At 37.1% G+C, this 18,852-nt stretch overlaps 1 protein-coding gene across 1 annotated transcript; it reads right to left on the bottom strand.

Moving 5' to 3' along the window:
• Positions 1 to 4,050: 4,050 nt before the first annotated feature.
• LOC121744456 (serine carboxypeptidase-like 40) lies at positions 4,051 to 7,921 on the bottom strand. Its single transcript, XM_042137998.1, has 8 exons — positions 7,426 to 7,921; positions 6,581 to 6,688; positions 6,225 to 6,499; positions 5,575 to 5,835; positions 5,379 to 5,497; positions 4,867 to 4,959; positions 4,544 to 4,649; positions 4,051 to 4,262 (listed from the first exon to the last, which is right to left on the bottom strand). The coding sequence occupies exons 1-8, from the start codon at positions 7,799 to 7,801 to the stop codon at positions 4,107 to 4,109; spliced, it is 1,494 nt and encodes a 497-aa protein (XP_041993932.1). The 5' UTR covers positions 7,802 to 7,921; the 3' UTR covers positions 4,051 to 4,106.
• Between the last annotated feature and the right edge of the window lie 10,931 nt (positions 7,922 to 18,852).

Genomic DNA, 18,852 nt, shown 5'->3' with positions numbered 1-18,852 from the left:
TGTGTTTAAAAATTGGGTTTAATTTTATTAAATGGAGTTTCCTTTTATTTATTTATTGTCAATGGTTTTGATCTCTTTAGTTAGCTCTGTTAGTAGCTCGACTATAGCCTCCACGACGCATGCTACTATGCCACCTAGTAGTCCCGATAGGATCGTCCCTACATTTAAGATTTCCAGTTGAGAAAAAAGAGAAGATAGCAGCATATTGTTGGGGTTTGCAGCAGAAGATGTTGTAAATTAAACACATGATCAATTTAGGGTCGGTCATCGATGTTTAGACATCATTAAAGGTTTTTACCGTGCAATCAATATGCTATGGTGTCGATCGGTTGTGGCTCATTGTAATATCATTATTTATTAAAAATTAAGTTTGTGAAATTATTTGAATTGAAATGGGTAATTAATCATATTTCATATTTAATGATAAGATATAATCTTGTAAATTGAACCAGTCTTGAAAATTTTAAAACACATTTTAGTCCAGAAGCTTATCGAAAAGAAAAAGAAAGCAAATTATATGCATTATTTGAACAAGAAAAAATATAGTTAATGCTTAATGGATATTCCTTAATTATCCAATTACAATATTTTCAAGGTGGTCAATTCTAAAATATTGTTTTAGGAGCACATGTTGGCACAGTGCAGATATAACAAAAATTTAAACTTCAATCTAATCTTTTATCTATCCAAAGGTAGATATGACTAGGCATGCACAAGGGTCGTAAACCGCCGGTTCCGGGCCCGAACCGGCGGTTCAAGGGTCGAGATATTCACGAACCTGAACCGGCCCGCCTAGCTTCGGACGGTTCCGGTTCAGGTTCAAAAAACCGGCGGGTTACCCGGCGGTTCAAAACCGCCGGTTTTCGGCTTGAACCGCCGGTTCCGGGCCGGTTCGCCGGTTTCACGATTTTTTTTTTTTTTTGCATTTTTCAACTTTTCAATTTTAATCAAATTACATTACACTTTTCAAGTTTGTTTTTGTATGCAATGTGAGTAAATAAAATTGAAAAAAATACTGCTAAAGTTGCGATTTTATTGAAATTGCATGTTTACAAACTACACGTTACAAGTTACAACAATTACAAATTGAAAACATATGGCGGTCTTGAAGTGTTAAACAAAATTTAAATACAAATGAGACTACTAGTGAAGAACTAATTACAAATGACAAGAAACGACGTTGAAGTTCTTAAACGTATAAGTGTATTATATATATACTCTTAACCGGCGAAGAAGATCTTTCTACATAACTAAATTAAGGACACCTTTAGCAATTCAACTTTAAATGTTGAGTTTCGTCTAACAATCAACAATTATAGTAGAATTGTCAAAAGTTTCCCTCATTTAGCCGTATAGAGAAATATACTTCATCGACTAGAGTATATACAAATACAATTATGTAATTGTATTTGCATATTTTTAAAGTAGGAATTAATGGGAAAAAAAGAAATAAAAGAAAAATGACTTGAGCTCAACTTAAATTAAAAATTTAAGTTGAGGTGCCTACGTATCCCAATTGCTCATTTGCATTAGGGAATCAAAGTCCACGTAGTTCTCTTACCTTACTTACCTATTTGGCTTGGCCGGCGGCGGTTGACGGTTGGCCTAATCTTCATCCCCGGTGAATTCATCTTGTGATCCCTCTTGACGATCATTCCAATCATTTTCTTGTTCTCGGACGTCAGCTTTGGCCCAATCATCAAGTAACATCACGACTTCCATATTTTTCGTCGAGAGCTTACTTCTTGATTCATCCAAAACGCGCGAGCCAACACTAAAAGCGGACTCGACGGCGACGGTGGAAGCCGGAACAGAAAAAATCTCCTTGGCCATTGAAGCAAGGATGGGAAATTCTTTCTCGTGGGTTCCCCACCAATCGAGGACGTCGATTTGGGCGGGAGGAGTAGGACCTTCATCACCAAAGGAAAAGAGTGATTCAAAATATAAATCTAATTCACTGACCATACCTGAGGACCTTCTGCCGGTGCTGTAGTTGTATAGGTCGAGATTTTGAGGGACGCGTAGTGCTTTGATCTTGGGCAATTCCCTTGCCCCGATCACCACGTCCCGATCCACCACGAGAAGAAGACATATTGAATATATTGATAAATGAAAAGTAATATGGACTTGGAATGAAATATGTATTAAGACGTATAAAAGAAGTGGTAAATTATGAGCACAACAAATATAGTAGTGACTAGTGAGTAGAAAGTGTAGAATTAAACTTGCGCAATTAGAGAGAATGAGGAGAGAATAGAGAAATGGAGATTGAGAATGAAATTCCGAAAATTCAAGGAATGAGGAAAGGAATAATGAAGGAGAAGTGGGGGTATTTATAAGAGTAAAATTGGAGTAAAATTGGATGGAAAAAAAAAATTTTGAAATTTTGAATTCTGCCGTAAACCGCCGGTTTACCGCCGAAACCGGCGAGTTGGTCACGGGTTGCGTCAGAAAACCGCCGGTTTCTGACAGAAAACCGGCGGTTTACGACCGGTTTTGCAGGCCTAATCACTGACCCTACGACCTAGCCTCTGAAAAGTGGCCGGAACCGGCGGAAACCGGCTCCCGAACCGCCGGTTTACCCCGACAAACCGCCGGTTTACCCCTTAAACCGGCGGTTTACCCCGCAAACCGCCGGTTCCAACGGCTATCCTCAACCCCTACGCGAACCCTACGAACCCCTAACCTACGAAACAATGTTCGACCCTTTGAATCGGCGGTTCGAACCGCCGGTTCAAGGGTCGAGATATTCACGAACCTGAACCGGCCCTTTCGACCCTTCAACCCGCCTGCCGGTTCAAACCGCCGGTTCCGGGCCCGGTTCGGTTCATGAACCGGCGGGCCCGAACCGGCGGTTAACCGGCGGGCCGGGTCGGTTTGTGCATGCCTAGATATGACGATTTCAAAATTCTCTTTTTATTTTGCTGGAAGAAAGATGTTATATTTCTTTTTTTAAAAAAATTAAATAAATGTTTCTCCTTTTTTCATACTACTTTAATTTTTTTTCTCTCTCTATGAATTATTCAATTACTTTCTTCTCTCTCTATTGAAACATACTCCTTCCGTCTCATTATAGATATCAGACTTTCCTTTTTTAGTTTGTCCCATAAAAGATGTCACATTCCTTTTTTTTAAAAAAATTCTCCTTTATATTAATATAAATATAATATTTTCTCTCCAATCAACACATAAAACTACATTTCCTAAAATCTCATGTAACATTTATTATGAAACGGATGGAGTATTAAACAACGTTTACTAAAATATCGTGTCATCACCTAAATGGGACATCTACCTCTTTCGAGTATAATGAAGATTGTTTTACTAACTATTTACTTTTATTTCCATTCTTTAAGGTTTTTAATAAGTATATGTACTTTAAGTTCTATATTACAGGCATTCAAAATATTCAACATCTATCTATTTGTCATTTTAAGTATGAGAGCACAAAATTACATAATTTTTATTCAATATCATTAAATAATAAAAAATATTACAAAGGCATCCCAGTTGATTTCGAGATCCAAGAAAAGAAGCCAATATTTTTAATACAAAATTAATTATTTGAGCATTAATTTAAAATTATAATTGAATAAAATGGGTAAATTTAGAATTTAAAATTGTATTTAACCTCATTTAATGTATGTGATGTAGATGCAGGACTGTAATTAAACTTTTGCACTAGACTCAAAGTCAAAACAATATTTTGAAAGTATTATTATACCTACCTAAAGGTTATAAGCCGCTTGTTATAGATATTTTGTACCTTGTACTATTCCATTTATTGATAGGAAATTAATGAGTTGTTTACATTACGTAATCCCTCCATTTTAGAGCATTTACAATAGGCCAATAATTGATACGAGTAGGAGGCGCAGGCGCCGCAAAAACAATGGGCTTGTTATGTTATGCCCATTTCGTAAATGCTAGGCCCGATGAATACTGAAATGGGTGGGTTTTGAAATAGGCCCAATAATTGAAATAACTTTTAAATTTGGAAGAATTCGAGGCTAATGAAGGCTAACCAAACAAAAAAAAATGGCGGCTGAATTAGAGAGATAGAAAAAATATTTATTAATAATAGTGAGTTGAAAAATGATAATGAGTTATATTCTTGAAGAGTTAGGGAGATCTGTCCCATCAAGAAAATGCGTGATTAGAGAAAGCGCTCGAGCCGGTTGGAAACTAGGCACTTGATGTCCTGCTCCTCTAACTGTAGCAAATGTTAGATTTCCTTTATACACTTGTGTATACCCACCAACCTGCATTATTAATTAAACATATAATTTATTTATTCCCATATATCAAAAAGATATTAAAATGACTACTCCCTCCACCCCATTAATTGACACCGTTTGACTTTGATACGGGTTTTAAAAAATGTAGTGGAAAACGAATGGATAATGTTATTGGAGTTAATTTTATGATAAAATCTGAGTGGAATGTGAGGTTCATTATCAAAAGTAAGGGTGTCAATTAACTAAGGACAGATAAAAAAGGAAATTGGAGTTAATTAATAGGGGGAGTATTAAGATATGCATACCTCTCCACCAAGGAACCAAGGGTGCCATAGAGTTTTAATGGGAAGTTTCAATTTGTTGATGGAATTCTTTGTTGAAGTAACTGGTACCCTTGCATCCGTATCTCCACTACAATATGGAGCATATCAAAGGCTTATTTTAATTATAAAAACTGATAAAAATCGACATATGTTCTATAGACGTTAGAGTTCAAGTTCAAAATTAAAAAAACAGTTAAGTTAAAGTGGATCTATAGACGTTAGAGTTCAAGTTCAAAATTTAAAAATAGTTAAGTTAAAGTGGAGAGAGAATAAATACTTAAACAATGAGAGGAAAAGGCCATTACCTAAATACCCAAACTCGAAGTCCATTAGCCATGAACTCTTGCAGAAGTGGGAGAACGGTCGATGGGCTATCAGTCCATTTCTTGATGACATCGCTACATTTTTTTACAAAAACTAGTCTCAGGATGAATCTAAAACAACATATGCTTATGAATTTTGGTCAATTTTTTGGGTCAGATTTTAGTTTTACGGAAATTAAGTTGTTACTATTAGGACTGTAATCACTTACAAACTCTGTATATTGTACAAACTCCAAGCTGTGATGTAGACAGTTAGATTTCACGATTTGATGTCAAACAAATGACGTCAACATTGTCAACCGATTGACGTTGTGTTGACATTTTCTGTTGACGTTATTTGTCATCTGTTGAGATCAAATCTTGAAATCTAACGCTCCAAATCATAGTTCGGAGTTTGTAGTGAAGATGCAGTTTGCATTTTATCACTACCCGCTACTACTATATATATATAAGTACTCAATCTCATATAATATGAAGAAAAATGAATTAATTACCTGCATGGTTCCCAATCATAAGACATTTTGGTAACATTAGCATGTAGTGCCTTCTGAACATCAGGCCTATTCAAATATGCATACACATAATAATCACTGCAAGGATCCATATGTGACACCTGCATTATATTAACACAACAAAGTTAATAAAATTGAGAAAGTATATATAGTATTACTATTAGAGGTTTATAATTACCGAAGCACTCCTGGGTGTTTGTGTGAGGTTAGGGTTCCAACAGAGAGGAGCATAAATGTTATAGATATCAATAACATTAACGTTTCTATCAGCTTCTTCCGCAGCTTCGTTGCATTTGTCCGGTTGAGTCGTCGCGTTAGGGGAGAAATCGCAGTATGTCATTATCTGTTTTGTGGTTTCATCCGATACTAGAGCATGGCTTCCGAAATAATCGTACATTCCTATCGTGTCTGTCTCGTCGTTTATCACCGCATTTCCGATCTGCACTCACAATATTTCAATCACGTATTTAATTTCTCAGCGGAAAAATGTTAATTAAAAATTTCTTAAAAAAATGAATTGGAACAATGTTTGCTACTAATCCGAAATTCATGGGAGAATATTGATCATGTGAGGTTAATTTTAAAAGAAAAAATAGACATGATTCTTTCACATGACATGACTATAATAAGATGCAAGGGACCATTAGAATTATTGTTACATGGCCCCAAACATTGTGGAATTGCTCATGAAATGGATAATACTATAATGAAGCCATCATGCTCGCAATCCAAATCAAATAATTCCTCCATGTTCATCTAAAAGTAAGAAACTACTCATCATAAAGAAACCAATAAAATTAATTTAAAAAATAAAATAAAATGACTTACAATAATTCCTTTGAGATTGATAATAGTCTTGCCAGCTTTCTTGTTGTGATAGAGAATTGTGTGTGCCAATTGAGGCACATAATGGCCTGCATAACTTTCTCCAGAAATGTAAAAATCTCTGCCTTTGTACTCAGGAAATCTCTCCAACCAGTTCACCAAGAAAGCATAGTTGTCGATGGCCGTCTTCACGTCGCCGCCACTCCTAAAATCTGCGGTCGTGTTCGAGTACGAGAATCCGACGCCGGCCGGAGACTCCAGAAACAACAAATTTGCAGCTTCACAAAAATTACCATTAGTAAAAAAATTTAATTAAATGTGAAGTTAAAAAAAATTATGGGTGGAGTAAAATAAGATACCATGATTCCATGAGAATGGATTTTTGTAGAGAGTTTTGCCATCACTGTGGACACGGAATGGCCCAAGTTCTTGCATTGCTCCATAGGCAAGAGATGAGCAGCCCGGACCTGTTCAAAATTCAAGCATATCTAAATTGAGTGAAATTAACCAAATAAATGGAGTACTTCATCAATCCAATAAAAATAGTGAATTTAGAAATGACACGAGTTTTAATGCAAAGCTCATAAGGTAAAAAGATAAAAGTAAAAACTGATTAAAGTATTGTTAATGCAAATCAATATAAAGAAAAACTTATTAAAAACAGAAGTATATTAATTGTGGGGAATGACCTCAATAGAAAGAAAAATTTACTGAAAATAGCAAAAGTGGTCTATTTTTGGAGACAGAATAATTAGCTAGTTAGTCACTAATTTGATTACACTTCTATTGTACCAAATATGTATGAGTTTAGTCTTCTTAATTGATGAATTATCGTAAATCTTCTTAATTCTAGACTAAAAATTTGAACGGTGCAACAGCTATAATTAAGTTTAGGTGGCTTGTCTATATCAGCTCATATGTAACCCAATATAACAAGGACAAATAAACTAGTAAGATAAATTAACTTTGTAGTTAGTACTTATTTGATCAGTTTCGAAAGAAGGGAATGTACTTTTACTAACACATTGCCCTTTTTCTAGAAGGAAATGTGGCAATGGGTAAAAAAAATAATAAATAAAAATGATGCCATGGTTTGGAATAAGGGTCAACTGATGAGGTTTCCAAAGAAATAAAGTAGGGTCCATAAATAATTAAAAAAATTAGCAACAAAATTAAAAAAAAAATAGTAAGCGAAGAAAGTGACCTCCATTGAGCCATAGAAGAAGAGGCATTTTGTTGTGATGAGCACGTTGTGCTTGTGCCTCAGCAAAGTAGTAGTAGAATGCTCGGCCGGCGGTCTGGTTCACGGTCACATAGCCGCCGTACTGATTGAACCGGACCGGTGGCTGGCCGGGCAGCCGCTCTATCCGGTCGCTCTGTCTCATCCCTTTTTGAGAGAGAATTCTCACCTTGTGTGAGGAGTGATGGCTAGCATTGAAATGCCTTCTATCAATGTTGTTTCTATGCAACTTCTCTTTGTAAATTCGTGAGAGGGCTTCTATTTGCTTCGTTGCTTCGATTTGTGGCCATTGAAGTGATGCAATGGCGACAAGAAACAAAACGGCTTTAGGGAAAAACATGTCACTTTTTGGCTGAGGAAATTTTGAAATGGGGAGAAGGGATTGGTTTTTTTAAAAGAGAGGTGGGAATAAAATAATTTTGGATACATGTGATCCAAAGTCTAAACAAACATGGAAAATTGTTGGGATTGGATGATTGTACCTCCCAACTTATACAATAATGTATGTATGTATGTATCTGTCGATAGATAGGGGGCAAATTGGTCATTCTTGGTTTTGGGTGGTTATCATTTTATATTTTGGAGTAATATTAATAATAATGATGGCGATGATGATTATGAGCATATTTGGACAAAATTTATTTTTATTTGTTTGTGGGGAACATGGTATAACATGAGGGATAGATGAAATTTCATGTTTTGGAGTGATTGGACATGCACTCACATGTCACATTATAGCTTGCCATGTTACTTTGGAATTGTAACAAAGATAATGGCTTATTAATTGTTTTATTTTTTTCCCTATTTAGTCAGATTTTTTTCCCTATTTAGTCAGAATATCAATTTATACTACGTGTGAATTTCATTGACGTGATGATATCCTTAATTTATTTTGATATTCCTAGTGATTCAAAATTGATTTGGTGAACGTCACTCGATATCGGTCTCCAAAAAATACTCAATTTTTAACATTTTGGACTATTCTCTAAAATTAATTCCCTTTTATTTTTAATAAATTTTCTTTTTAATAGGATCATTTTGGACCAATACTTTGATCATTTTTTTCTTTTTATATCTCTAGTACTTGATGGATTTCATATTAAAATCTGTAACGTTCCAAATTCTCTAATACTTCATCCATCCCGTAAAAGATGACTTACTTTCCTTTTTGGTTTGTCACAATCAAGATGACACATTACTAATAATAGAAACACTTTTATCTCTATTTTATTTCTCCTCTTTTACTTTATTTTCCCCACTCAACACACAATTAATTTACATAAAATCTCGTATCGTCCAAGGAAGGGGTTATCTTCCTTGGAACGGAGGGTGTATTAAAAAATGTCGGGAGTAATAATATGTTAAGGATGTCACTGATTCAATATCCAGATTGTTTGTAAAAGCAACTACGGTAGGTTTTATAGATTAAATGAGTTTTCTTTAACATACTATATATTAGTCTTTTGGATGAATTGTTTTATTTAGTTTGTAATAAATGATTTCACAATTAAGTGTGAAGCTATGTAGTTATTATTAATGTACTATCTTAGATAGTACTTCCCCCGTTCCACAATAGTAAACTCATTTCATTTTCTGCACTTATTTTAGAAAAATAATTATAAATACTTACATTGGAGAAAGAGTAAAGTAATTGAGAAAATACTATAGATTATATTATTTTCTACATTATTCTCTCTCTTACTAAATTACTCTCTCTCAACTTTAACTATACATCATCAATTTTTGAAAACGGTGTAGAAAATTAAATGACTCTATTACTATGGAACGAATGGGGTAATTGATAGCTCAGAAACTACAAAGTTAATCTTATTAAGAATTAGATGGAAGGCTAAAACACAATTGACTAGATAGAAGTAGGGATGAATGTCAATCCAACCTGAAACCCGTGGGTCGGCCTAAATAACCTGTTAAAATAAGTATATTAGGGGCCGTAATTTTGTAACCCGAATACAAAACAGGCTAAACGGGTTATCCCGAATGGGTTGGTGGGTTAAACGGGTTGGCCCGAATGGGTTGTGGGTCGGCCCGACGGGTTGCAACTTTTAATTAAAATATTAAGTTTTAGGGGTTTTTTATACTTTTGCATTTCATCTGACACTAATCTTCTTCAATCTCTATTCTACACTTTTCCACTTGATTCCCCACTATCAACTTTCAAGTTCCACATCGACTTATTATTCCATTGTCCTTAATCATCTGCCACTACTGTCTTTCCACCACCAAAGCCAATCAAGACAAAATTAAGAACTAACCCCATCAAAACAATGATTTATGTAAGATATGATTTTTAAATTTTCATAAAGTGTTAATTATAACAATGCGAGAATAATGGCACGAACACAACTTTTAATTCAAATTGATTGATTTAATTTTAATTTATCTTTGTTTATGTTGTAGTTAATCGAGATGAAAGGCTTCTCTCCAACTATTTTTGAATAAAACTATGAAAATTTGAAGATTTTTTATGATTTTAAATCTAAGAAGAAGAAAAAAACTAAAATTTAAAATCATTTTATAGAGGAAAATTTTGATACAAGTGATTATTTTTTAAAGTTTTAGGCCCGAATAGTCTGATGGGTTAGCCCGAAACCCTACGGGTTAGGGTTAGGGTTGAAAATTTACGACCCGAAAAATTCATAACCAGAATAGTCCGCATCCAAATGGCCCGGTAATCCGAGTGGGTTGGCTCGATTGACATTCCTAGATAAAAGTCTAAAAGAAAAAAAATTTAAATAATTAAAATATTATTAGTGGATAATGAAATTTATTTTATTATAAAGAAAATTTTATTAAAGTAAAATGGACTAGTTTTGGGAAATGATCCAAAATTTCAAAAAGAAATGATTATTTTCTAGAAATGGAGACGGTATATAACTCAAGATTAGAATTTTCGCCCTAAATGAGATTAGAGTATAATATTATAAATTTATTCAACGAAATACTAATTCATTGTAAATCTTCACAATATATTAAACTAAGTTTTTTTTAATTTCATTTAAAATATGGACTACTATTATTTTACTTTAGCAAATTCCATGAATGCTGTTAAAGCAAATAAAAAAGTGAATTTGGATGGGATTTGGGTAACACTAAATGAAATACATGGATGGAATTTCTAAGAAAGATAAATTTAAAAAATAAAAAAGAAATGTTTAATGATAAGTCAACCGAGGCATGTGCTATACGAATATTGATACACAATAAGCATATTGTACCGTACCGCAGAAATCATACAGTTCCAGAACGTTTTCATTCTGATTGTCTTTACCAAAATACTATTTTATTTTATTTTGTGCGATTTCGGAGAAATTTCTCTTACCCCTCCTATATTATGTTATTATATAAACTTTTTTGAACCGATAAGATATGAATGTAATATATATATATATATAATCGAGGGGTGTGTGAGTTGGCTAAGTAATACACAAGTTAATGTCTCAGGTTTCAGGTCTCAAGTAATATAATCCCAAAAAATAGGAATATAATGAATTATACAAAAATATGTAAAAATCATGGATTAAATATGCCCGGTCAATGGATTTTGACCAAATAATAAATGTGACGAGACATTTAATTTTGTGAAATTAAATGACATAGCGTCGATCTACATTTTACGTAGGTAAATGTAGTATATTCACTTTCTCAAATCCGATTTCCGGTGAGTGAGAAATAGTGGATTAAAGTTGGGCATAATTAGCTTTTAATTAAAGCTTGGAGATGGAGCTTAGGGAATAATTAACTAGTGTTAATTATCCCACATTGGAGGATTAACACATCTTTAATGTGTATAAATTAAGTGACTTTATGTTACTTAATAATTATAGTGGACCAAGATGGTTGAAAGAGCCCACACGCGCGCACACGCGCGCGCCGCCGCCGCCGCCCGCCCGAGCCCGAGCCCGTGCCCGTGCCCGTGCTCGCGGGCCTCGGGCCCGGGCCCGAGCCCGATCCCGGACTTGGACTTGGACTTGGACTTGGACTTGGACTTGGACTTGGTCTTTGGGTGGTCTTTGGGCTTGGTGCTTGGCCCAAACTATTCTTTTTGGACCACCGCCGAGTCAGCAATCCAAGTGGCTTGACACGTCGTCAAGCGAGGCACAGTCACGGTTGCCACGTGAGAAATCCACACGCTCCACACACGGGTGGCACATTACAGCCACACGCCTGTAACCGACGTCGGTTACGTTTTTGCCATGATGAGCCTTCAATGGCTGGTTGACCCTGCATGGTGGTTGGCCTATAAATAGGCTAGCCATACCACTGCATTAGGACACACACCTACAAGCATTCTCTGCATAAGCTCTCTCCCGCTCCCTGCATTGTCTTTCTGTCGAAGCTCTGCCCTCTCCTCCATCCCGTTCGCCGGAGCTCTGCTGATTGCGGTGCTGCATCAGAAGAGACGTAGCCGTTTTACCTTTGGGGACGACACGCCAAACCGAGAGCACTACCGGGGCGTATCTCGTCTTGCGGGAAGAGGCCTCCTCGACTCGGCTGTCATAGCATACTGGTTTAGTTCAAGGACTGGGATGAGAACGACCTCATTGCAGTGGTCACTGAAGAGGTTAACCTTGTTGATAACAAGGGAGGCTGGTACATCGACACCGGCGCTACTGCTCATGTTTGCTCCGACAGGAGCAAGTTTGCCTCCTACACTGCTGTTGAAGGAAGGAAGATCAACATGGGGAATCAAGCATCGTCCGAAGTCCTCGGCGTTGGCAACGTGATTCTCATGATGACGTCTGGCCTAACTATCACTTTGAAGGATGTGCTGCATGTCCCGGACATCCGCAAGAACCTAGTGTCAGGATCAATACTAGTTAATAAAGGGTTTAAACTTGTATTTGAGTCCGATAGGTTTGTCTTGTATAAGTTTGGAAAATCCATCGGAAAAGGTTATGTAACCGATGGGCTTTTCAAGCTTAGTGTAGCAACTCGAAGTGTTGCGAAGCCATTGGCCAATAAGAATAAAGCATCTACTTCCTCTTATTTGATTGAGTCTTCAAATTTGTGGCATGGTAGATTGGGACATGTAAATTCAAAAGCCATTAAAAGATTAGTAAATTTAGATTTACTAAAGGCTAATGAATTGGATATCTAAGATAAATGTGAAATTTGTCTTGAAGCGAAAATGACTAAGTTGCCGTTTCACTCGGTTGAACGAAGCACAAAACCCCTTGAATTAATTCACACGGATGTATGTGATTTAAAGATGGTGCAAACTAGAGGTGGTAAAAAGTACTTTATCACTTTCATAGATGATTGCACAAGATATTGCTACATTTATCTTTTAAAAGGCAAAGATGAAGCAATAGAGGCGTTCAAAAATTATAAGAACGAAGTTGAGAATCAACTTGGTTGTAAAATCAAAATGATTCGAAGCGATAGAGGAGGCGAATATGTAGCCCCGTTTGAGGAGTTATGCAACGCAAGTGGTATAATTCATCAAACAACTGCTCCATATTCACCACAATCTAATGGTGTTGCAGAACGCAAGAATCGAACTCTAAAAGAGATGATGAATGCACTGCTACTCAGTTCAGGATTACCACATAACATGTGGGGGGAAGCTGTTTTGACAGCAAACTATATCTTGAATAAAATCCCTCTCAAAGGAAAAGATGTTACTCCTTATGAGTTGTGGAAGGGAAGGAAGCCATCCTACAAATACCTCAAAGTGTGGGGGTGTTTGGCAAAGGTGATGGTTCCTCCGCCCAAAGAAGTTACAATCGGACCTAAGACGGTTGATTGCATCTTCATTGGATATGCACTTAACAGTAGTGCATATCGATTTGTTGTTCACAAGTCTGAAATATCGACTATCACAGTAGGAACAACAATTGAGTCGAGGAATGCTGTATTTCTCGAAAATACCTTTCCTTGCAAAGATAAGGAAAAAGTATCAACCAATTCTGAGACAAGAATTGAAGAAGCCACTAGTTCTAAACAAGTGGAAGAAGAAGCCACTAGTTCTAAATCAACAGATGCGGAACCTGAATCGCGCAAGCGTGCAAGGCCCGATCCAAAAGATACAGTACTAAGACGTGGTAATAGAGTCAGAACACCAAAAACTTTTGGTCCTGACTACATTGCTTTCATGTTGGATGAAGAACCAACATCGATAAAAGTAGCCTTTGCTGGCCCAGACGGGCTGCATTGGAGAGAAGCTGTTCAAAGCGAAATTGATTCAATTTTGCTAAACCACACATGGGTGTTGGTTGATTTGCCCGAAGGTGCTAAACCTTTAGGATGCAAATGGGTTCTTAAAAGAAAGTTTAAGGCCGATGGAACAGTTGATAAGTATAAAGCCCGATTAGTAGTAAAGGGTTTTAAACAAAAAGAAGGACATGACTTCTTCGATACCTATTCACCTGTAACAAGGATTACATCTATCCGGGTGCTTCTCGCTATTGCTGCATTGCACAATCTCGAGATTCTTCAAATGGATGTAAAGACCGCGTTTCTGAATGGTGAACTAGAAGACGAAATCTACATGGAACAACCCGAAGGGTTTGTAGTACCTGGACAAGAGAAAAAGGTATGCAAGCTCGTGAAATCCCTATATGGATTGAAACAAGCGCCATTGCAATGGCACTTGAAGTTTGATAATGTGATGTTATCAAATGGGTTTAAAATCAACGAGTGCGACAAATGTGTCTACATCAAGAGCACTAATAACGGTCATGTTATAGTGTGTCTCTACGTTGATGATATGTTAATCTTGGGTAGCAACACTCAAGTAATTAACGATACAAAGGCCATGTTAAAGAGAAACTTTGACATGAAAGACATGGGTCTAGCCGATGTAATTCTTGGAATGAAGATTCTAAGAACGAACGATGGAATCATCTTAACACAATCACATTATGTTGAGAAGATATTGAATAAATTCAAAGCCTATGATGGCGCGCCGGTTAAGACTCCAATTGAACTCGACGTTCACTTGAGCAAAAACAAAGGCGAGCCCGTTGCACAAGAAGAGTATGCACGGGTCATCGGGTGCATTATGTACTTGACTAATTGCACTCGACCTGACATTGCTTGTGCCGTGAACAAGTTAAGTCGTTACACGAGCAATCCAAGCAAAGAGCATTGGAGAGCTCTTGTGAGGGTTTTGAGATATTTAAAACACACTCAAAATCTTGGGCTACACTTCTCGAGATACCCCCCGGTACTTGAAGGGTACTGTGATGCCAATTGGATATCCGATAATAGAGACTCACTTTCAACAAGTGGATATGTCTTTACTATTGGGGGTGGTGTTGTATCGTGGAAATCCACAAAACAGACCTGTATAGCCCGATCAACAATGGAATCGGAGTTCATTGCCTTGGATAAGGCTGGTGAGGAAGCCGAGTGGCTTAAGAACTTCCTTGAAGACATTCCATGTTGGTCTAAGCCAGTGCCACCAGTGCTGATTCACTGCGATAGCCAAGCGGCTATTGGAAGGGCAAACAATGGTTTCTATAACGGTAAGTCTCGACATATACGTCGACGACATAACACCGTGAGACATTTGATCACAACAGGGGTGATTACAATTGACTATGTGAAGTCAATAGATAATCTAGCGGATCCGCTAACCAAAGGGTTAAACCGTGATCAAATGAATAAGTTGCTAGAGGGAATGGGTTTGAAATCCACAAACTAAAGAATTGTCATAGTGGTAACCCAACCATGATGACTGGAGATCCCAAGAACTTGGTTCAAAGGGACAACTAAGCTATGAGAGTTCATGGAAAAACACTCAAACTATATCTATTCCCTAGAGAGCAATAGAGTGTTGGAGAACTTGCCTCGTGGTAAAGGCTAAGTCTATGACTTTTAATGGTTCTTAAGGATCTCAAAGAGATGGAATTCTCAAAGAGACCAAGTATGGCAAGGTACTTGACTAAGAATCACCTATGTAAGTGCGAAGTGTGGTCGCTTCATAAAAAAAACGCACTTATGAATCCAAAGTGGTGTCCAAGACCGCAATGGACACAAAACGTGAGAACGGATGAGGTTGAGGTGTTTAAGTGTTAACACCATTGTCTCGGTGCACGCCGTGGGGGATTAGTTCAAAGCATCGCGCTACTAAGCCGCCTGTGTATCCGATGGTGTCGACTATGGAGGGTTCAAAGTCAACAACTACCTATCCTTATGCTTATATACCTCGCGAGGGTTGAGCTTGTGTCTGCATGCATATGCATTCGGCTATTTCCACTCATGTGGGGGATTGTAAAAATCATGGATTAAATATGCCCGGTCAATGGATTTTGACCAAATAATAAATGTGACGAGACATTTAATTTTGTGAAATTAAATGACATAGCGTCGATCTACATTTTACGTAGGTAAATGTAGTATATTCACTTTCTCAAATCCGATTTCCGGTGAGTGAGAAATAGTGGATTAAAGTTGGGCATAATTAGCTTTTAATTAAAGCTTGGAGATGGAGCTTATGGAATAATTAACTAGTGTTAATTATCCCACATTGGAGGATTAACACATCTTTAATGTGTATAAATTAAGTGACTTTATGTTACTTAATAATTATAGTGGACCAAGATGGGTGAAAGAGCCCATACGCGCGCACACGCGCGCGCCGCCGCCGCCGCCCGCCCGCCCGAGCCCGAGCCCGTGCCCGTGCCCGTGCCCGTGCACGTGCTCGTGCTCGTGCTCGTGCTCGTGGTCGCGGTCGCGGGCCGCGGGCCTCGGGCCTCGGGCCCGGGCCCGAGCCCGATCCCGATCCCGATCCCGATCCCGATCTCGATCTTGGACTTGGACTTGGACTTGGATCTTGGCAATTGGTCTTTGGGCTTGGTGCTTGGCCCAAACTATTCTTTTTGGACCACCGCCGAGTCAGCAATCCAAGTGGCTTGACACGTCGTCAAGCGAGGCACAGTCACGGTTGCCACGTGAGAAATCCACACGCTCCACACACGGGTGGCACATTACAGCCACACGCCTGTAACCGACGTCGGTTACGTTTTTGCCATGATGAGCCTTCAATGGCTGGTTGACCCTGCATGGTGGTTGGCCTATAAATAGGCTAGCCATACCACTGCATTAGGACACACACCTACAAGCATTCTCTGCATAAGCTCTCTCCCGCTCCCTGCATTGTCTTTCTGTCGAAGCTCTGCCCTCTCCTCCATCCCGTTCGCCGGAGCTCTGCTGATTGCGGTGCTGCATCAGAAGAGACGTAGCCGTTTTACCTTTGGGGACGACACGCCAAACCGAGAGCACTACCGGGGCGTATCTCGTCTTGCGGGAAGAGGCCTCCTCGACTCGGCTGTCATAGCATACTGGTTTAGTTGTTTCATTTTCGTTGTAACTTCAGTTCTTTTTTGTATTCCTTCTTTTGGGTTGTATTACGCCCGGTTTTGTTATCTTGTAATCCCAGAAACCAACAAAATAACCGACTGCAAAGAAACTACACTGAAAATCTAAAACAAAAAAATTGTATAAATAGCCGAGTTGAGGAATCATCTTTTGTCGTGTCATCTCCAAAGATGAAAATGGCTTCATCTCGGATGTAACAACACTGCTAACAAACGAGATCCGACAAACTGAATGATGGTTGGGATAGAGCTTCAAATTATGAAGAATACAACGAAAGAGAACTTATGCTTATGCAGTGAAAAAGAGTAGTGATATGCTGCATTAGATAGATACCCGATTTATCGACGTAGTTGCATTGCAGCCTGCTGGAATCAACGCAGACCAATACGTCTAGCAGGCCAAGTCCTAGGACCAATGACCCCGGCTTACAGTCTCACCCTCGACCCTCATCGAGGCGGACGGGTGTGTGCTTTACAGGTGCACATTTAAAATTAATTAATCTCATAACTCCATATTATAACACAAACATTAATTCAAAGTGCAACAAAAAAATATTGTGTACCCCGATGGCAAATAGTGAAATGTATTAAATGAACTATGTATGAAACGTTTTGCATAGTTAATACAAATTTCAACCTTTTTGTTCCAACATAAAACTACGTAAAAATATTTTATATGAATAGTATAATTATTCCAATCATTGTTGATATATTTCAGTTGAAAATTAATAACCGAATAATAATTGAAAATTTTCTTATGCTTTTTTATTTTCTTCTACTGGGAGGTGTCTCTTACGAAATTGAAATTAAAAAAAAACGACTTTATATGCTAAAAAATGTGGGTTGCATATAGATCTCCGATTCTCCGTTGTTGAAGCCGAAATTAAATCCATCGCGATTTTACTTGCATAGGTGTAACAAATCATCACCATCACTTTGAGCTATAATAACGCCTTTAATCTTTACAAAGTCACTTTTTGGTTGAATTATAACTTACACATAACCCACTCACGCACTATAGTTTATTCGAATCCACGCAATGTTAGAAATGTCTCTATAGTTAATTACTATTATTCACTTTGTCATGTAATAAAATACTATCTCTCCTTTAAAAATAAAATTATTTTTAAATTAGAACCAGTTTTAATCCACAATTGATTAATTAAAAGAGATATATAAAGCAAAAGCGATTGAAGTTTTGTTAGTAGAAAATGAGTCTCATCTTAAATAGAATTTTCTAAAATAAAAAGTTTCTAATTTTAAGGGACGGACCAAAATAAAAATAGTTGTTAGTTTTAGAGGACGGATGTAGTACTACTTTTGTTATTTTAGCTTATCCCATAAAAATAAATACTTCTATTTTTTTATAACTTTTTTTTCTCAAATGAAGCTACTAAAATACTCCAATCACTTTTTTATTTATATATCCATTAAAATTTGTATGGTGGATGTAGTCCTAATATTTCAAACGAATAAAAACAATCGTAATATTTTACGTGATTAATTACTGATTAGTATAGCGACGTCGATCAAGAAGGTGACTCCTCTTTAAAATTAATTCCAAAGTGACAAATGTCATGAGATTGAATAAAAATGAATAATACATGAGATGGACAACATGAATAGTAATAGAATGATGATAGAAGGGATGATCCCGGTTTACCAATTGAAAAGTGGACAACGAATTATCAATAGAAAACTAGGGGGAGCCTTTTTCTCTATAAATAAAGGAATAACAATAATGTTGATCACAAAAGGAATTTGTCTTTCAAGATTTGTTGGTTTCGAGAAAGGGCATCTCGATTTTGTTTAAAAATGGAGCTACCTGAAAAACATAATCTTTTAGGTAGTTTGATCTTGTTTATGATTTCTTTTTGTGTTCGGATAGAGCATATTGTTTTCAGCGATACATATAGTAATTAGTGTAGATGCTTTCTTTGGAACCATGCACAATTATATTGTATGGTGGATTAGTGTGTAATATATGCAAGTTCATCACTTATTTTGGGTATAACTTCAGTTAGGGCTGACAATTTTTTATCCGACA

The sequence above is a fragment of the Salvia splendens genome, chromosome 8, assembly GCF_004379255.2.
Source record: "Salvia splendens isolate huo1 chromosome 8, SspV2, whole genome shotgun sequence".
Classification (NCBI taxonomy): Eukaryota; Viridiplantae; Streptophyta; class Magnoliopsida; order Lamiales; family Lamiaceae; genus Salvia; species Salvia splendens.
The sequence above is the reverse complement of the archived record's forward strand: the minus strand, read 5'-3'. Positions and strand labels throughout refer to the sequence as shown.

Excerpts from the sequence above, each read along its gene's own strand:
- LOC121744456 (XM_042137998.1), bottom strand. The coding sequence starts at position 7,801 with ATGTTTTTCCCTAAAGCCGTTTTGTTTCTTGTCGCCATTGCATCACTT. Across the intron at positions 6,500-6,580 it reads TCCATTCTCATGGAATCATG|CTGCAAATTTGTTGTTTCTG; the intron begins GTATCTTATTTT and ends ATTTTTGTGAAG. Across the intron at positions 4,650-4,866 it reads CTTCGAGTTTGGGTATTTAG|TGGAGATACGGATGCAAGGG; the intron begins GTAATGGCCTTT and ends TCCATATTGTAG.